Genomic DNA, 21,393 nt, shown 5'->3' with positions numbered 1-21,393 from the left:
ATAGACCATAGACTTTAACGGTGTTCGCGTGTAACTATGATGAGAAAAAATGATGAGGTAACTATTTGACCTCATCATTTTTAGATACACATGCTGACTATTGGACTGCTTAAATTTACAAGCTCCAAGGTGTCTTGGGTGTCGATAGTGGGCAAAGCTGTTTCCAGAATATAGTCTCGCATATTGTCGCTAGAGGAGAGGGTAGGAGTGTTGGGAGCTTTAGGTCATAGGTTGTAGAGTTGGGAATAATAGTGTCTAAAGCATACCTCCCAACATTTTGAGATGGGAATGAGGGACACCTACTAACAAATGTATGTAGGCATAGGACACGCCCCCTGCCACACCACCTTAAAGGAGAATTAACCAAAAAAAAGTTAATTAAATCCACAAGGACTTTTTTTTACCACTACTATTCCTTTACATTGGCTTTTAAAATGTACAATTGCAGCAATTTAGAAATTGGATGAAAGGTTTAGCACTGGGAAACACTTTTTGAAAGATAAAAAGTGCGTTTTATATACAATTATATAAATCAGACCAAAATGAGGTGGACAGAGGGACATTGCTCCAAATCAGGGATAGTCCCTCGAAATCAGGGACAGTTGTCTAAAGGAGGAAGAAATGCCTTTTGTATTAAATGTCTTGTCTTGGTTGGATTGGATGATAAACGGAATGGAGTATCAGGGAGGTCTAGGTTGGAGGGTCCGCGCTAAGTGTTTGCCGCATTTGTTAGCTAGGGAATAATGGTAATTGCGTGCTCTGTCGCATGCGATCAGGGAATGCGAGTCTTATGCCCCATACACACGGTCGGACTTTGTTCAGACATTCCGACAACAAAATCCTAGGATTTTTTCCGGCGGATGTTGGCTCAAACTTGTCTTGCATACACACAGTCACACAAAGTTGTTGGAAAATCCGATCGTTCTGAACGCGGTGACGTAAACCACGTACGTCAGGACTATAAACGGGGCAGTGGCCAATAGCTTTCATCTCTTTATTTATTCTGAGCATGCGTGGCACTTTGTCCGTCGGATTTGTGTACACACGATCGGAATTTCCGACAACGGATTTTGTTGTCGTAAAATGTTATAGCCTGCTCTCAAACTTTGTGTGTCGGAAAATCCGATGGAAAATGTGTGATGGAGCCTACACACGGTCGGAATTTCCGACAACAAGGTCCTATCACACATTTTCCGTTGGAAAATCCAACCGTGTGTACGGGGCATAAGAGTTGAGGTAGGTCTCGACGGGCATTAGATAGTCGAATGAAAATGACAGGGTCTAGATCTCGTTTGTGGTTCAAGTTCTGCAATAGTGGATAGGAGATGACCAATATCATCAGCTCTAATCCTTTTAAGGCGGGAACCATGCTGTATGAGCACGCCCTGTACCACACATTTTAGAGCTTCCCATTGATTGAGGGGGGAGGTAGCGTCCGAGGAATGATCGGACATGAAATTCCAAATAGTTTTGAAGATTTCGGCAACACAGACAGAATCCCATAGCAAGTTATCTTTGAGCCTCCAGTGTGTGCCCCTACGGGCTCTCGGGGGGCATGCCAGGGTCATATAGACTGGGGTGTGACATGTAGGGAAGGCACGCTTCAGAATGATTGCACTTGCATATTCCCTGGGTTATCACAGGGGCAGTCCCTGTAAAGGAGAAAATTAACCAGGATAGTTCTCCATGCAGGATTCAATCGTTGGGGTCCTGTTGAGACAGGGGTCTGGAATGGCATTTGCGGCCCTGTTTATGCCACTGCGGAGCAAAGGGTAAGCCAGGAGTAGTCGGTGCAAATGGCCAGTCCAGAAGAGAGACTTGTGGGAGCTCTAACCTGCTGAGGAATGAAGGGAGGTCCCCCATGGTGCGGAAGATGGCAGTTTTACCCTCGTGGTGTACCTGGAGATGACAGGGGAAGTGCCATTGATATTTTATCTAGCTAGATTGTAAAAGCTGTGTTAGCGGCTTCAGTGCTTTCATCATTGCCAGCATTTGACGGGAGAGGTCTGGGAGAAGCATCACACTGGTATCATTGAACAGGATAGTGTCCTGGAAGCTGGCAGCTCGCATGATGTTTTCTTTGATCCTGTAAAAGTGAACCCTGCACAGGGTATCTCACACAAAGGAGGGGTCAGGGGACCGAAGGTCTTGTGCATATGGTCTAGTTCAATGGGGTCATCTTTGGGGCATTGCAGCAATTGATTAAAGATGGCCATTACAGCCGTGGGCAGATCTTTTGGGTCCAAAGTCTCAGGGAACCCGCGTATGCGGATGTTATTGCGACAATTGTGATTCTCAATGTCATCTTGTTGTAGGTTTGCCACCTCATCACTTTAAACCTGAACACATATGAATTACACAGGTTTTGAGGCTGATTTAATGCAGATAAGGCACCAAGTGAGTTTAATTACCACCTTAATCAGCCACAGAACTTGTGATAAGAAAGCTGCTGCAGCATGACAGTGTGAGTATTAAGGATTTCTTCATGAGCCTGGACAGTGTTACGGAGGCCATCTGTGGTGCTTTCAATGTCCTCAAAACGAGCCCCCATATCTTTCTTTAGGTCAGAAATTTCCTTTTTGTATGTTTTCTCAATCCTGTGAACACAGTGTTCAAAGTCTGCTTTAGTGGGCAGTGTGATATAGCTGTGCAGGGACCTCATCTGTGATTCCATGTGCCAGCCCTCAACAGAGCCCAGGGAGACATTAGAGTGACTTCTGGTGAGTCTGGAGGGGTAATCAGAGTCCTCAGAGAGTGGGAAATGTCCATGTGAGCTCACCTGTGTATGCAGGGCTGAGTCAGAGCGGCCTGGATTCCGGCTGGCGTTTCCAGGTGAAATGAAGCCCGTGGACCCAAGGGACCCGGGAACTATGAGAAGACACATCTCACTGCTCCATGCTGCAAGCCACGCCCCCCACCCCTTGATTTTAAATGATTTTAAATGATGAGATACCCATGATACTCTACAAAACCACATGATTAGTGCATACTGATATTGTTGTTGAACATCTTTCTATTGTAAATATATTTTATGCTATCCAATTTCTTATATTTTTCTGTTTCTGTTAATTATAGATATTAATGCTTTACCCATAACCATTTAGCCCTGATGAAGAGGATTAGCGCTGTAACTCGAAACGCGTTGGGTATACTTTGTTGTGTGTGGTCGACTAAACAGAGCATGTGGTTTTATGTATAGTATTGAATCATGTATCATTGTTTGTATTCGCATCAATTGTAGTTTCACCGCTACACATCTCTCTCCTGCTTTTTAACTTTTTCAAATAAAATGTATTTTTTTATAAACAATTGCTATCACTTTTGGGGAGCTCTTGCCTTATAAAGTCCCATCAGAGGAAAACCTTTTTTTGTAGCTTGTTTGACCCAGGGATGTGGGCATCATCTCCCATCCTTTAACATAAAGCATATCTTGAAATATCTAAGCCTACACAGCACCCATACATGGTAGTCATAAACCCAATCAAGTGATTCAGTGATTAAATGCAGAATGCAGTGGAGTCTCCACTGACAGATACTGACAGAATTATAGGATTGGTACAGGTGGTTGCAATCAATGTCCAAGCTGAATGTGAACATGAGTATCATGCAAATAACCAGTGCTCCAAACAGCATGTGAATGATAAGTGTAAATCAGTCATAACGGGGCTTGAATCCAACTGGTTCCATAAATGCAGAGTGATAATAATCATATAATGTCTGTTCAAATGTAGCCTGTCCTGTTGACCCCACCTGCTAACTCTTCACTAGACCATTTGACAAGTCTAGCCAAGGTTCAGGACTCCGGCAAGGTGGAAAAAGGACCTACTGTTCGTTGCATGTGCACAGATGCCAGACATTTTCATTCACTCATGCTGGAGCTCCTCTTCATAAGGTAAACTCACTGAGCGCTGCCGAGCTGATCAGCTATGCATTTCCTGTATCCAGTTTCAAAGGTCTGCCTCCAGTGGATGAGAGTGGTAATGGGCGATCAGATGGCAAGACGCCCGGGCATTGGCATGGTTGGGATGGCAGAAGTGAAGGGGCACTGCACTGACGTGTTTCACACATGGCTATGTGGGTTTCATCAAGGTGAGACTGTAAGTACTGCCCAGCAGGAACCAGTAAAAGTCCCTGAAATGCCAGCTGCTTCTATGTCCCCTGCCAGAACCACCTGGAAGGAGACAGTGTTGGAGGGAGATGCGCCCTCAGGTGAGCCAGAAGGAGAAGACGAGGACAGGGCCATAGATTGGGGTTTCCCAGACTGCTAGCCATGTTCAGGTCACTGAAAAAGTTAGCAGAGTGGTCATCTCACAGCAGAAGCTCGGAGGAGGCATGGAAGATGGAAGACTCTCAGGTCCTGGAGGTCCAGTCCGAGAGAGGAGACATACCAGACTTTGCTGAGGGAGCTGAAGAAGCTGCAGGAACCTCCATCAGGAGCAGACAGCTTTTCTACCGCAGACCTTCTGCCACCCAGACCAGAGCAGCTGAATACAGGTAGTGGGTGAAGAGGTCCCCTGATGCTTGTGTCCTGCCAGGAAAAGGGAAGCCAAGAGAACTGCCCAGGTTTTCCAGATTACAGTGATAAGTTCAGCGCAGAGTTGCTCTGGAGTGGGGTCTGTGCTACCCTTATGTCCCTCCTGACACTCCCAGTAAGAATGGGAGGATGACCTAGTGTGGGAGTATTTGCACATTCCCAAGTCTTTGCGGGTTTCAGAGTGTGAGGAGACCTGGGACCCCTTTGAAGACATTCAAAGGGAATGGAGGCTAGGGAGAGCAATCTACAAAGACAGAGTGGTGGTCATGAAAGCAGGACGACCTGCAAGGAGCCACTCTGTCTCCATCAGGGAGGAAGGGGATGGCAGGAGGAGACTGCCCGACCCGCATTTCTATGCGTAAGAGGACTGTTGGAGTATACAGCTCACCACTGAAATGGCCACAGAGACTGCTGGAAGTTTACAGAATGTGTTCCTTTTTCCCTGACTCTTTTGCAGGATCAGATCGGCCTGCCACCCTGTTCTACGCCTGATGGATGGACATTCCTATTGGGTGAGGTCTGATTCTTGAATTAACTCCTTAAGGAGCTTGATAGTCTCGGGAGGGTTTCTGTCAGCAGGTCATAACCCCCTCCTGACAGAAAACCCTATAAAGTGTATAGATAGCTGTTAGAATAGGATGTTTTAAAACGAAAGCTGCGCTAAAAGAGAAATGTCCAAAAAAGGCTTTTTCTATGAGCATCCAACAGAAACATATAAAAATCCTGCAAACACCATGATGTGCACACATAGACAAGGTGAAGTGCCCGACCAACGTAGCTGTAGATTGAGCTTACCAGAACAGCAAGCAGTGAAGGCAGATGGCTTACAACCCAGCCGGGGCCTTTGCAGATGGTAATTTAAATGGTTGATGATCTCACTCGCTCCAGGCTAGGATATCCGTTCCCTCAGTATGTAAATCAAAAAAGAAAAGAACTGGCCATAGTGTAATATATCTAAGGTATTATATGGACATCCAATAGAAGCACTTAAATTGCAGCAAACACCATGATGTGCACACAAAACCGAAGTGAGAAGCCCGACCACCGTAGCTGTAGATTAAGCTTACCAAACAGCAAGCAGTAAAAGCGGATGGCTTGCAACCCAGCCGGGGCCTTTAAAAGTTGCAGATGGCAATTAATATTCCCACTCACTCCAGCTAAGATATCCGTTCCCTCAGTATATAACCCAAAAGAGAAAAGAACTGGCCATAGTGTATTATATCCAAGGTAACTTTAATAGGATAAAGTATTGCACTTACAGTTAAGAAGTAATGGTATCGCGTATAAAAAAGCCGGCCAGCGTACACAAACATAAAACGGAGCCCGTCCTCCTCATCAAATCACGTGGTAGCGTCACTACGTGCCTCTCCAGACGCGTTTCATCATCAAGCGAACGTTCTCAATGTGGACGGGCAGTGTAGTGATCCACCACCTTATATAGGGGACCAAGCCTTGCCCTGAGTCACAAGTACAAGGACGCCATATTGGATATGGGCAAATAGCCCTTACTTATGGACGGAGAGATTAATGTCCTCAGTAATCTTATAGAGATCCTTTTCAGCAAATTCAATACCAAAAAGTATTTTGATTTTTGAAATTTCACTTAAATAAATAAATATAAGAGAGACCATTAACTAAAGAGCATGTAAGTCTGTGAAAAATTAAAAAAAAACAAAAAAAAAAATTAAAAATAAGAATAAAGATAAAAATTATGTATATAAAAAATATATATATAGGCTAAGAGGGATATTGATAAATTAAATGACCCCACCTTTAAGTGTATTTAAACCACAAAAGGAATGATGTATAAATGTGATATTAACAATTATTAAGCAAAAATACTTAACAAGCCCTAATGCATAACCTTATATCATAATATGACATAATGAATATATTATTGAATAAGCCTGATCACGAAATAAAAAGTGTAAAATGAACATGTTATAAAAAACATATTAATGTGAAAAAAAATTATTGATTATAATTGATCAAGTATATATTAATATATATTCTTATAGTTAAATTCTGAATAAATGGGAAATTATAATGAAAAAAAAAATTTAAATATATAGTAAAAAGTGCTGTGAGAAAAAAATGTGAATATGTGACTTATATAGTCCAAATTTCAAAATTGGCCCTAATATAATAACCTCCCCTGGTGTCTCAGTTCACATGTGTAAAAAAATTTTGGACATTAAAATAATCAGGAGTTATCAATAAAAGCATTAACATCAGTGTCGATATTCAACCCATGAGGTGCGTAGGTTCTCAACCTGTGGATCCACGTCATCTCTAACTGGGATATCCCCCTGATCAATGAGCTCCCCCTCCAATGGGGCCTAAACTTATCGATACCTAAAAAGATAGTTTTGGAGGGGTCCTTATCGTGTACTAATAAATAGTGCTTTGACACTGAGTGGTTTTTAAATCCAGTTAAAATATTGGTGATGTGTTCATTGAGGCGCACCTGAAGGGGTCGCTTGGTCCTGCCCACATATTGCAGGCCACACGGGCACTGCAACATGTACACAACTCCCTCAGTGGCGCAAGTGATAAATAGTTTTATTACATGTGACTCTTGTGTACTGGTGGAGATGAACGTAGTAGTTCGTCTGTGGGAGCAAGCACTCAAAGAACAAACTCTACATCTTTTGCGCTGGTATAAACCAGTCAATTGATTAAAAAACCTGGGCCTTGAAACTGGTGGATTGAGAATATTTGGGGCTAACCGATTTCTCAGTGATGGTGTCCCTCTAAAGATGACACAAGGTTTATCTGGTAAAACCTTATTGAGAACCATATCGCTCTTAGCAACATGACAATGTTTATAGACTAAACTCTTAATGGTGTTATGTTGTAGAGAGTAGGTCGTCACGAAAGGGACACCAGAGGAAAATTCCTCATTGGCTCGGAGGCCCTTATCTGCAAGCAGATCATCCCTATTAACTTGCTTCACAGTGTCCAGCGTTTTTTGTAGGGATTCTTTTGAGTAGCCCTTTTGGAATTGCTGGAGCAATTTCTTCTGAGCCGGAGGTATTGGCTTTTCAGGACCGACTCGAGCCAAGGACGATGATGACCGCTTTCCACTGGTATAAAGGGATTCCTATCGGTCTCCTTGAAAAAAGTGGACGTAATTAGTTTATCTCCACTAGCAGAAATTTTTAAGTCTAGAAAATTGATGGTAGTCTGACTAGTCTCATAGTTCAGATTTATACCCCTCTGGTTGGTGTTAAGGGAGGACAGAAACTCCTGCAAGGCAAGGTGTTCACCATCCCATAGGAGGAGGATGTCATCTATGTACCTGGCCCACAGGACCACCTGGGGGGTGTCCTGGGCATAGATGACATCCTCCTCCTATTTCCCCATAAAAAGATTTGCCAAGCTAGAGGCATATTTCGCCCCCATAGCAACTCCCATATCTTGTCTATAAAAATTACTGTCGAACCAGAAGTAGTTATGGGAGGCAGCATACCTTAACAAATCCATTAGGAACAACACCTGGTTGTTGTGTTTTTGTCTTCACAGGACCTCTTTGAATGGGCTGCTATCATCTATCTCCAGCTGGAGTGAGGAATCCTGCAGGCAGAGTTTTCCCCTTTAGGGGAAGGTGCTCTGGCCTAATGTACAGTATTGATGTGACTGTTATTAGCGGTAGGAGCTTGTCATTAGATCAGTGTATAGTATGGTGTATATTGTGTAAAAACCAACAAATTGCTATATTTTTGTACGTATTATATTTGTGAATAGCCCTGTTCCAGTTTGTTGCCTTTTCCCAGTCCAAAACTGTATTTTTTCATGAGATTGGGCCCAGGAGCCTATTTTTGTAAATTTCCCAGCTAAGGGACTAGCTGGATATTAGGGGCGGTGAGTGTAGCACACTAGAGGGTAAATTCCAGGCCTGGCTGGTAGCCAGGCCTGTTTGTTTTAATCTGGGTTGGGAGTGACTCTGGAAAAGCTGGGTGACTCACAGACAGCATCACGAAGACCGCCCTTCTTTCCTGAATGTTCTAGCATCTTCTGGAAAGGAAGGAGGAGAGGTGGAGCTGCCTGGGATATTCTGAGGAGCCCTGACCAGTCCCCAACTTGAATTGGCAGGGGGCAGGCCTCCTTAAATACCCAGGGTCAGCCCAGCTGAGGAGGAGTTGTTTGGATGGAAGTTGGAGATGCAGTGCTAGGCTGTCAATGCCTTCATGGGAGCTCCCCAGTCTGGGGGGGTGACCTTGGGCCTGGGCTTGGGTACAGACAGGACCCTCTGAGAACACGTGGAGGTGTCTTGGACAGGAGGCACGGGAGCAAGGAGAGGACAGCAAGAGAGAGCACTGCCAGGCAAGTATCCAGGGAGGAACAACAGGTCGCAGCCAAGAGGGCTGGTGAGTGACACACAGTTGGGAGGACTGGGAGGCACGCCTGAGAGGACTGGGAGATTGTAGTCTGGGATGGATGCAGAGCCAGTGGAGCAGACTGTGGTGGCACGGGCAGGGCAGAGAGGCAGCTGCAGCCAGGCAGGCTGGCAGGGCCTGAAGATATGGTACTGGGCTCAGTAGTCACGTGGACAGCTAGCACTGGGACTTTTGCTACACCATAGGGGCCCGCGGTCCCTGCCTGTAAAGGGCATCTGCTTTGGGCCTGCCTGAGCCAGTGTCAGGCCTATCTATCAGTGCTAGCTAGTCCTGATGAGTGAGATCAAGAGTTAAGTAAAGTGCTGGAGAGTGAGATCAAGAGTTGTGCTGGAGCTGGAAGTAAAGAGGTTGTATATACCTGAGGTGTATATAGTTTGGTCCCATATACCTTTTCTACAATCGTTTGGGCATCTCATGATTATCCTATCCCCATCCAAGTTAAATCCCCTGAATAAAAATACAAAAACAAAGTTCGAGGACTGGTTTTCTGTCTGAGGGTTAATGAGAACTATGTGCCTAGCTGGGCAGGGTGACGGATGGACCACAACACTCAGCAGCCCCTATGGGGGTACCGCTACACATACAGAGTGCAGTTATGGGTTGTAGCGTGCATCCCCCACAGAACCACAACAGGCTACATGCCCACAACATTGGAGATCACCTTGACAGGTAGCCTCCCCCAGCAAAGCACCATGTTGATGAGTACAAGGGACTTATCGAAATTGGGAAACTCCAGGGCAGGGGTCTTATCAGAATCTGGAAACCCCCTTTAACGATAAGGGGGGCCCCAGATATGGCCCACCATGTGAATGAGTATGGGGCATGTAATACTCAATCATAACGCGTGCCGAATGATAGCTCCCTTAGCTGTCATCAGCTTTACAAAGGAAAGGACAGGGATAATGGTGACCTCATTTCCCAATGTGGCCAATGGCCATATGTGGGCAGTGACATCACTGCTATCCCTGCCACTTTATTTACAAGACATGGATTCCCTGTGATAAAAGTCCACATGGCATCTTTAGGTACAAGTGCAAGTGGGAGGCTGCCATACAAAGAAATGGTAAATATATAGTAACTTCTATATTTAATGCACAGCTTGGCTAAACAGGTGTCTGGAACAGCCAAAGTTTGGTTGAAACTGTAGACTCATCTCTGCTTTCTGACCAGTAAAAGCTGAGTTCACTCCTAGTGGTCAGTATAGTGATGCCTTACATTGGTGACCAATGCCAGAAGGACCTGCTTGAATCAGTGGTCAGTGTAGTGGTCCCTTACATTGGTGACCGATGGGAGAAGGACCCCTTTATATCAGTGTAGCACCCTCTAGAGTGCTAGAAGTGTAAATAGATTTTTGTTTAGTGTAGGTAAATTTGGTCAGGTTTGGCTGGCAGCTAAGCCTGTGTGTTTTTCCTGGGTTGGGCAGAGATCCAGGGAGAGCTGGATGACTCACAGGCAGCATCACTGTAATCTCCCCCTACTTCTTTAACTTACTAGAAACTTCCAGAAGAATGGGAGGGGAAGTAAGGTGGAGCTGCCTGGAGTATTCATGAGGGCTCTGACCAATCCCCAACAGATGGGGCAGTGTGGAGTTGGGGTGGAATATAGAGATGGAGTGTTAGGCTGTCGGCAGTGCCTGAAGAGGTGGTACTGGAATCAGTAGCCACAGGAATATGACGGCTAAGCACGAAGACCTCTTTTCTGCTACACTACCAAAGGGACCTATGGTCCCTGCCTGCAAAGGGCACTTGCTCTGGATCTGACTGAGTCTGTGTTGGATCATCTTGTCAGTGCTAGCTGGTCCTGAGAAATATTGTTCTATAAGCAAAATTGCGCTGGAGGTAGAAGATGAGAAGTGTTTTATATACTATGTGTATATAGTTGTGTCCTTGAAAAATTCTGTGTTAATCAAGCGGGCATCCCATAATAACCCTTCCCCATTCATGCTCAACTCCCCTAATAAAATCCAAAAAAACAAAGCTGCAAGGACTGATACATTGGTTACCAATGGGAAAAGGACCCCCTTATATCAGTGGTCGGTGTAGTGGTCCCTTACATTGGTGACCAATGGGAGAAGGCCCCCCTTATATCAGTGGTCAGTGTAGTGGTCCCTTACATTGGTGACCAATGGGAGAAGATCCTCCTTATATCAGTGGTCAGTGTAGTGGTTCCTTACATTGGTGACCAATGGGAGAAGGACCCCCAATATATCAGTGGTCAGTGTAGTGGTCCCTTACATTGGTGACCAATGGGAGAAGATCCCCCTTATATCAGTGGTCAGTGTAGTGGTCCCTTACATTGGACATTAAAATAATCAGGAGTTATCAATAAAAGCATTAACATCAGTGTCGATATTCAACCCATGAGGTGCGTAGGTTCTCAACCTGTGAATCCAAGTCATCTCTAACTGGGATATCCCCCTGATCAATGAGCTCCCCCTCCAATGGGGCCTAAACTTATCGATACCTAAAAAGATAGTTTTGGAGGGGTCCTTATCGTGTACTAATAAATAGTGCTTTGACACTGAGTGGTTTTTAAATCCAGTTAAAATATTGGTGATGTGTTCGTTGAGGCGCACCTGAAGGGGTCGCTTGGTCCTGCCCACATATTGCAGGCCACACGGGCACTGCAACATGTACACAACTCCCTCAGTGGCGCAAGTGATAAATGGTTTTATTACATGTGACCCTTTGTACTGGTGGAGATGAACGTAGTAGTTCGTCTGTGGAAGCAAGCACTCAAAGAACAAACTCTACATCTTTTGCGCTGGTAGAAACCAGTCAATTGATTAGAAAAATTGGGCCTAGAAACTGGTGGATTGAGAATATTTGGGGCTAACCGATTTCTCAGTGATGGTGCCCCTCTAAAGATGACACAAGGTTTATCTGGTAAAACCTTATTGAGAACCATATCGCTCTTAGCAACATGCCAATGTTTATAGACTAAACTCTTAATGGTGTTATGTTGTAGAGAGTAGGTCGTCACGAAAGGGACACCAGAGGAAAATTCCTCATTGGCCCGGAGGCCCTTATCTGCAAGCAGATCATCCCTATTAACTTGCTTCACAGTGTCCAGCGTTTTTTGTAGGGATTCTTTTGAGTAGCCTTTTTGGAAAAACCTTTCAGTGAGAACCTCCACCTACACTAAAAAGTCAGATTGGCTGGAGCATTTTCTTCTGAGCCGGAGGTATTGCCTTTTCGGGACCGACTCGAGCCAAGGACGATGATGACAGCTGTCCACTGGTATAAAGGGATTCCTATCGGTCTCCTTGAAAAAAGTGGATGTAATTAGTTTATCTCCACTAGCAGAAATTTTTAAGTCTAGAAAATTGATGGTAGTCTGACTAGTCTCATAGTTCAGATTTATACCCCTCTGGTTGGTGTTAAGGGAGGACAGAAACTCCTGCAAAGCAAGGTGTTCACCATCCCATAGGAGGAGGATGTCATCTATGTACCTGGCCCACAGGACCACCTGGGGGGTGTCCTGGGCATAGATGACATCCTCCTCCCATTTCCCCATAAAAAGATTTGCCAAGCTAGGGGCATATTTCGCCCCCATAGCAACTCCCATATCTTGTCTATAAAAATTACTGTCGAACCAGAAGTAGTTATGGGAGGCGGCATACCTTAGCAAATCCATTAGGAACAACACCTGGTTGTTGTGTTTTTGTCTTCACAGGACCTCTTCGGATGGGACTTCTATCATCTATCTCCAGCTGGAGTGAGGAATCCTGCAGGCAGAGGTTTCCCCTTTAGGGGAAGGTGCTCTGGCCTAATGTACAGTATTGATGTGACTGTTATTAGCGGTAGGAGCTTGTCATTAGGTCAGTGTATAGTATGGTGTATATTGTGTAAAAACTAACAAATTGCTATATTTTTGTACTTATTATATTTGTGAATAGCCCTGTTCCAGTTTGTTGCCTTTTACCAGTCCAAAACTGTATTTTTTCATGAGATTGGGCCCAGGAGCCTATTTTTGTAAATTTCCCAGCTAAGGGACTAGCTGGATATTAGGGGCGGTGAGTGTAGCACACTAGAGGGTAAATTCCAGGCCTGGTTGGTAGCCAGGCCTGTTTGTTTTAATCTGGGTTGGGAGTGACTCTGGAAAAGCTGGGTGACTCACAGACAGCATCACGAAGACCACCCTTCTTTCCTGAATGTTCTAGCATCTTCTGGAAAGGAAGGAGGAGAGGAGAGGTGGAGCTGCCTGGGATATTCTGAGAAGCCCTGACCAGTCCCCAACTTGGATTGGCAGGGGGCAGGCCTCCTTAAATACCCAGGGTCAGCCCAGCTGAGGAGAAGTTGTTTGGATGGAAGTTGGAGATGGAGTTCTAGGCTGTCATGGCCTTCATGGGAGCTCCCCAATCTTGGGGGTGTGACCTTGGGCCTGGGCTTGGGTACAGACAGGACCCTCTGAGAACACGTGGAGGTGTCTTGGACAGGAGGCACGGGAGCAAGGAGAGGACAGCAAGAGAGAGCACTGCCAGGCAAGTATCCAGGGAGGAACAACAGGTCGCAGCCAAGAGGGCTGGTGAGTGACACACAGTTGGGAGGACTGGGAGGCACGCCTGAGAGGACTGGGAGATTGTAGTCTGGGATGGATGCAGAGTCAGTGGAGCAGACTGTGGTGGCACGGGCAGGGCAGAGAGGCAGCTGCAGCCAGGCAGGCTGGCAGGGCCTGAAGATATGGTACTGGGCTCAGTAGTCACGTGGACAGCTAGCACTGGGACTTTTGCTACACCATAGGGGCCCGCGGTCCCTGCCTGTAAAGGGCATCTGCTTTGGGCCTGCCTGAGCCAGTGTCAGGCCTATCTATCAGTGCTAGCTAGTCCTGATGAGTGAGATCAAGAGTTAAGTAAAGTGCTGGAGAGTGAGATCAAGAGTTGTGCTGGAGCTGGAAGTAAAGAGGTTGTATATACCTGAGGTGTATATATTTTGGTCCCATATACCTTTTCTACAATCGTTTGGGCATCTCATAATTATCCTATCCGCATCTAAGTTAAATCCCCTGAATAAAAATACAAAAACAAAGTTCGAGGACTGGTTTTCTGTCTGAGGGTTAATGAGAACTATGTGCCTAGCTGGGCAGGGTGACGGATGGACCACAACACTCAGCAGCCCCTATGGGGGTACCGCTACACATACAGAGTGCAGTTATGGGTTGTAGCGTGCATCCCCCACAGAACCACAACAGGCTACATGCCCACAACATTGGAGATCACCTTGACAGGTAGCCTCCCCCAGCAAAGCACCATGTTGATGAGTACAAGGGACTTATCGAAATTGGGAAACTCCAGGGCAGGGGTCTTATCAGAATCTGGAAACCCCCTTTAATGATAAGGGGGGCCCCAGATATGGCCCACCATGTGAATGACTATGGGGCATGTAGTACTCAATCATAACGCGTGCTGAATTATAGCTCCCTTAGCTGTCATCAGCTATACAAAGGAAAGGACAGGGATAATGGTGACCTCATTTCCCAATGTGGCCAATGGCCATATGTGGGCAGTGACATCACTGCTATCCCTGCCACTTTATTTACAAGACATGGATTCCCTGTGATATAAGTCCACATGGCATCTTTAGGTACAAGTGCAAGTGGGAGGCTGCCATACAAAGAAATGGTAAATATATAACTTCTATATTTAATGCAAAGCTTGGCTAAACAGGTGTCTGGAACAGCCAAAGTTTGGTTGAAACTGTAGACTCATCTCTGCTTTCTGACCAGTAAAAGCTGAGTTCACTCCTAGTGGTCAGTATAGTGATGCCTTACATTGGTGACCAATGCAAGAAGGACCTGCTTGAATCAGTGGTCAGTGTAGTGGTCCCTTACATTGGTGACCGATGGGAGAAGGACCCCTTTATATCAGTGTAGCACCCTCTAGAGAGCTAGAAGTGTAAATAAATTTTTGTTTAGTGTAGGTAAATTTGGTCAGGTTTGGCTGGCAGCTAAGCCTGTGTGTTTTTCCTGGGTTGGGCAGAGATCCAGGGAGAGCTGGATGACTCACAGGCAGCATCACTGAAATCTCCCCCTACTTCTTTAAATTACTAGAAACTTCCAGAAGAATGGGAGGGGAAGTAAGGTGGAGCTGCCTGGAGTATTCATGAGGGCTCTGACCAATCCCCAACAGATGGGGCAGTGTGGAGTTCAGGTGGAATATAGAGATGGAGTGTTAGGCTGTCGGCAGTGCCTGAAGAGGTGGTACTGGAATAAGTAGCCACAGGAATATGACAGCTAAGCATGAAGACCTCTTTTCTGCTACACTACCAAAGGGACCTACGGTCCTTGCCTGCAAAGGGCACTTGCTCTGGATCTGTGTTGGATCATCTTGTCAGTGCTAGCTGGTCCTGAGAAATATTGTTCTACAAGCAAGATTGTGCTGGAGGTAGAAGATGAGAAGTGTTTTATATACTGTGTGTATATAGTTGTGTCCTTGAAAAATTCTGTGTTGATCAAGCGGGCATCCCATAATAACCCTTCCCCATTCATGCTCAACTCCCCTAATAAAATCCAAAAAAACAAAGCTGCAAGGACTGATACATTGGTTACCAATGGGAAAAGGACCCCCTTATATCAGTGGTCGGTGTAGTGGTCCATTACATTGGTGACCAATGGGAGAAGGACCCCCAATATATCAGTGGTCAGTGTAGTGGTCCCTTACATTGGTGACCAATGGGAGAAGATCCCCCTTATATCAGTGGTCAGTGTAGTGGTCCCTTACATTAGTGACCAATGGGAGAAGATCCCCCTTATATCAGTGGTCAGTGTAGTGGTCCCTTACATTGGTGACCAATGGGAGAAGGACCCCCCTTATATCAGTGGTCAGTGTAGTGGTTCCTTACATTGGTGACCAATGGGAGAAGGACCCCCAATATATCAGTGGTCAGTGTAGTGGTCCCTTACATTGGAGACCAATGGGAGAAGATCCCCCTTATATCAGTGGTCAGTGTAGTGGTCCCTTACATTGGTTATTAATGGGAGAAGATCCCCCTTATATCAGTCATCATAGGGAGAAGGACATTCTTACATTATCATCACTGGGAAGACTGCAACACCCCCCCCTTTATAGATCACTGATGCATAGCTCCCAACTGTCCCTGATTTCGATAGACTGTCCCTGATTTGAAGCAATGTCCCTCTGTCCCTCATTCCTCCTCATTTGTCCCTCATTTGATCTGATCTATATAGTTGTATATAAAATGCACTTTTTATCTTTCAGAACGTGTTTCCCAGTACTAAACCTTTCAACCAATGAAGAAATTGCTGCATTTTAAATTTTAAAAGCCAATATCAAGGAATAGTAGTGGTAAAAAAAAGTCCCTTATGGATTTAATTAACCTTTTTTTGGGTTAATTCTCCTTAAAGGGTGCGTGGTAAGGGGCGTGTCCTATGACTACATACATTTGCTAGTAGGTGTCCCTCATTCCCATCACAAAATGTTGGGAGGTATGCTGATGCCAGTTGTTACTGAGTAGGTTTGCCACCTGTCCAGGATTCACCCGGACAGTTCGGGTTTGGAATCATGTGTCCAGGTTTCAGACTGCCTGAAACCCGGACACATTATTTAGACTGGACTATGGCTTCCCAGCAGGGATGCTGGCTGCAGTTGTCTAAGCTGAGAGTGTCTGTTACACTCTTTCACACTGCCCAAAGCCAACACTAATGCCCCGTACACACGGTCGGATTTTCCGACGGAAAATGTGTGATAGGACCTTGTTGTCGGAAATTCCGACCGTGTGTAGGCTCCATCACACATTTTTCATCGGAATTTCCGACACACAAAGTTTGAGAGCAGGCTATAAAATTTTCCGACAACAAAATCTGTTGTCGGAAATTCCGATCGTGTGTACACAAATCTGACGGACAAAGTGCCACGCATGCTCAGAATAAATTAGGAGACGAAAGCTATTGGCTACTGCCCCGTTTATAGTCCCGACGTACGTGTTTTACGTCACCGCGTTCAGAACGATCGGATTTTCCGACAACTTTGTGTGACCGTGTGTATGCAAGACAAGTTTGAGCCAACATCCGTCTGAAAAAATCCTAGGATTTTGTTGTCGGAATGTCCGATTAATGTCCGACCGTGTGTACAGGGCATAACAGTTCCCCCCAAACACACAGACAGGAGAGGAGAGAGGGCTCGATCTGCACCTCTTCCCCCCACCCCTACCCCTCTGTGTCTGCTCACACTCCAATCCCCGGCGCTGTGCCTCAGAAAAGGAAAGTTGGGGCTGGAAATTTGAAATCCGGCAGCCTCAGATACATCTGAATGAGAGGTGCTGACTGCCAAGGGGGGAGTGAGCTCACCATCCATCCCTGTCTGTGACTGAAGTCTCCCCCCTTCTCTCTCCTGTCTCTGAGTGAGTACAATAAAGTAAATCAGGGTTCTCAGAGCACTCCTTACATCAGAGTTCCCCTTTACACCGGAGGCCGCAGTGTTCCCCCTTACATCAGAGTCTTCTCCGTACATCAGAGTTCTCAGTGTTCCCCCTTAAATCAGGGTTCCCAGAGCATCCCTTATGTTAGAGTCCCCAGAGTTCTCCCTTACATCAGAGTCTGCAGAGTCCCCCCCTTACAGTGAAAGGAAACTCTGCAAGTTCAGATGTAAAAGGGGAACTCTGTGGACTCTGATGTAAAGGGGGAACTCTTGCTATTAACTTCATATGATTAGAAATGTTTCTTAATAGAAAAATCTATGTATAGTTTATACTATAAAAAGAAATTGCTGTACGCCGCTAAAGTGTTCGGGTTTGACTTAAAGAAAAGGTGGCAACCCTATTACTGAGAGACAGAAACATTTGGAGGAACTCTGGTTGTGAAAGGCTGGACTAGGCAGTAATATATTTCTATCCCCCTTGGTGGGAGTGGAGATGACCCCATCTATAAGGATAAACAGTCCATACACACAGCACAAGGCCGTGTTCACGCTATTGTTTCTCGAGGCTGCAGTTCCTCTGAGCTCCACAAGGTGGTGATCTCATTTCTACCCAGACAGGAAGTCTCTATGGGATACAGACAGGAAGTGATGTCAGGTACAGACAGGAAGTTCCGGGTGAGAGGTGAGTCGGGAGGAAGTAGAGAGAAGACATTGCTGGAAGTGGCAGTAGAGGAGGTAATAAGATCTTATTTTCTATTTACACCCAGTAACCCCCCCGTCATGTCCGTCCTCTTCCTCCATAGTCACTGTGATGTCTTTTATCTCCAGCAGATGATGATACACACATATATAGTGTGGAAACCTAGATTAACCCCTTCAGGGTCAGAACATTCCCACCATTTATGGCAGTGGTCATCAACCCTGTCCTCAGGGCCCACTAACAGGCCAGGTTTTATGTAATACCTTGGGGAGATGCAGACTAGAATACGGCAATCACTGAGCAGCAAATGATATCACCTGTGATGTATTTCAGTTATCTTGCAAACCTGGCCTGTTAGTGGGGCCACTGACTTAGGGGGCTGGAACATTCTCCTAATTCTGGAGATGTGTCACCATACCTCCCAACTTTTTGAGATGGGAACCAGGGACACCTATTAGCAAATATATGTGGGCATAGGACACCCCCCCCCCCCCTACAAGAAGAATGGTTAGTTAAACCCACAAGTGCTTATTTACCACTATTATTCCTTTATATTGGCTTTTGGAATGTACAAATTCAGCCATTTAGAAATTGGATGAAAGGTTTAGCGCTGGGAAACACTTTTTGATAGATAAAAAGTGCATTTTATATACAACTATATAGATCAGACCAAAATGAGGGACAAATGAGGAGGAATGAGGGACATTGCTCCAAATCAGGGACAGTCCCTCGAAATCAGGGACATTTGGGAGCTATGGCGGTGGCTTCAACGTGGAGCGGTTGACAGCAGATGCCCCATTGTAAACCTATGGGTGATACCATCTCCCAGGCATTCCAAATCCGGGCCAGTTGGGAGCTGATTTTATCTTATCCATCAATTACCTTTTTTCCCTCATCAGTCTATATCACTGTTTTTCAACCTGTTCTCAGTCAAGGCATTCTTTAGAGCTGTTTTTTTTTTTTGCATGTTCATGCACATCGCATTTTTAAATAAAAACATACCCTGTTTCCCCGTAAATAAGACCTAGCGTGGTTGTCAGTGATGGCTGCAATATAAGCCCTACCCCCCAAATAAGCCCTACCCTGTTTCCCCGAAAATAAGCCGTACCCTGAAAATAAGACCTACAAGGACTTTAACTAGGGCTTATTTGGGGGGTAGGGCTTATATTGCAGCCATCACCGACAATCACGTTAGGTCTTATTTTCGGGGAAACGGGGTACATCGATAGATGCGTGGGGGCGTCATTAGGAAATAATGGCACCCACGTGCAAATGCAAAAGGCAGCACTTTTTTGCGCAGTACAGGAAAACGTACATGTTTTTACATGTGTTACCTCACTGCACCTTGTAGAATATAGGATTATTCTCTCTATTTATTCTATAAACTTATATTGATGAGAAAAAGTTCCTTTCGATTGCGAAAAAAAAAAGAAAAGTTCAAAGAAAGTCCTTTCCAGTTCTAATGTAAAAAAAATGGATTTAATAATAAAAAAGCAAAATATTACAAGAACAATATTAACCACTTACGGACCAGCCGCCGCCGTTATACGTCGGTACTTTGACGTGGAATATTATTATTATTATTATTCACGATTTATATGGCACTAACACTTTACGCAGCGCTTTACAATGTAGAGGGGGGACAGCACAAATATAGTACAATACAGAAGGGACAGGAGGGCCCGGCTTGTAGAGCTTACATTCTAAAGGGAGGAGGTGGTGGTACAAAAGGTAAAAGATGCGGGGAATGATTTGATGGGGGTGGCTCGGGGACAGTTGTTAGGTGGGTGTGGGATAGGCTTCCCTGAATAAATGAGTTTTCAGGGATCTTCTAAAGGTGGACAGGGTAGGGGCTGATCGGATATACCAGATAGCTGCCATAATCCCTGGTATCCTCTTAAACGGCGGGGCGATCCGCTTTCAGATAAATGTGGTCTGTGTGGCGGATTCACCACAAGATCACTTTTATCGGCGGCAGGAGAGGTGCCCATCACGCCGCGCTCTACGGCTGTGCCGCCGCTTTTACTGACTCAGATTTTACTATTTGTGTTCAAATTTAGATTATTTTCTCCAGTGAAGTCTGGAGATCATATGACCATCACATTGCCTCCACCTCCTTCACTAATAGAATAGAGAAGTAAAAAGGAGATTCTTGAAGTCCCCAGAGAGATCATCGAGGAGAGGTGCTGGGAATTCTGGGACATTATCCAGTAACAGACAAGGGATGTGTCTGGATGGTGACTGTATCATTGTGTGTGTCAGGTTCCTATAAGGTGTCAGGATGTCACTGTCTATTTCTCCATGGAGGAGTGGGAGTATTTAGAAGGACACAAGGATCTCTACAAGGACGTCATGATGGACAATCAGCCGCCCCTCACATCACCGGGTAAGAGGAGACTTTATTGTAAAGGAAAGAGCAGTACGGAGGGTCCACCTAGATCCCCCATCATCTGATAAACACATAGAAACAATGTATTCAGTCAGTGTGTGTGTTTCCTACAGATGGATCCAGTAATGGGAACCCACCAGAGAGATGTCCCCGTCCTCTGTATTCCCGGGATTCCACACAGGAAGGTCACACCATCCCTCACCATCATCAGGTATTGGAACATTTAATGGTAGGTCTGATTTATACTCAGCATGTTTGTTACAATGGATATTTTATTATATATTCAGAGTGGAAACCTTGGGGATGGTAATGTTGTTAAAGAAGAATTTAAAGAGGAGGATGAGCAGTATGGAGTGATGAAACGGCTTTCTGAAGGACACAGTGATCTCTACAACGACATCATGACGAAGCCACCAGAGAACCCACCAGAGAGATGTCCCCATCCTCTGTATTCCTGGGATTCCACACAGGAAGGTCACACCATCCCTCACCATCATCAGGTAGATGAGGAACAATTATTGGTAGTTATGAATTATACACAGCATGTTTGATAGTTAGAGCTACCCCATAGAGGGCCACTGGATTTCGGTTCCCCCTATCCTTGCACAGCCAGGCAACACGCATTTTGCAACTTTCATCCGGAGACAAAAAAATCAGTTCAGGTTCTTGTTTTTGATGTTTTATTGGGTAAAACAACTTGAATGTGTAGAGACATTATAGGATGCCCAACTTGACTTGAAGAATAACAAATGAGGAAAACTTGCTTCACTCTTTACACTGAACAAAACAGCAAATTCTAGACTGTATTCTCTACAAGTCTCACTGGAATTTACTGTAACAATTCCCCTTATAGGAGCTCTGTGTCCCCTTAGTGGAATTTAGCAAAGTCTCAACATGCAGGAGTTCTATGTCCGCTCTTTTGAAATTACCAGCCCGCCTGGCTGCTTGGTGAAATGTCCCAGGACAAGGGATTGGGTTTATCTTGTTGGCACAGTC

At 45.2% G+C, this 21,393-nt stretch overlaps 2 protein-coding genes across 4 annotated transcripts in view; one reads left to right on the top strand and one right to left on the bottom strand.

Annotated features, from left to right (window-relative positions):
- The window catches only part of LOC141121593 (uncharacterized), a 243,927-nt gene that overhangs the window by 154,296 nt on the left and 68,238 nt on the right, over positions 1-21,393 (bottom strand). The gene's annotated exons all lie outside the window — the stretch shown is intronic.
- The window catches only part of LOC141121626 (uncharacterized), a 118,648-nt gene that overhangs the window by 86,933 nt on the left and 10,322 nt on the right, over positions 1-21,393 (top strand). The window contains 8 exon segments of the mRNA XM_073611276.1: positions 3,893-3,977; positions 4,090-4,209; positions 4,715-4,892; positions 4,992-5,046; positions 17,963-18,043; positions 20,271-20,394; positions 20,511-20,608; positions 20,685-20,897. Coding sequence (XP_073467377.1) covers positions 3,893-3,977; positions 4,090-4,209; positions 4,715-4,892; positions 4,992-5,046; positions 17,963-18,043; positions 20,271-20,394; positions 20,511-20,608; positions 20,685-20,897 — 954 coding nt within the window.

This window comes from Aquarana catesbeiana, unplaced genomic scaffold (genome assembly GCF_042186555.1).
Source record: "Aquarana catesbeiana isolate 2022-GZ unplaced genomic scaffold, ASM4218655v1 unanchor226, whole genome shotgun sequence".
Lineage (NCBI taxonomy): Eukaryota > Metazoa > Chordata > Amphibia > Anura > Ranidae > Aquarana > Aquarana catesbeiana.
Note: the sequence above shows the minus strand (reverse complement) of the source record. Positions and strands in the feature narration are given on the sequence as shown.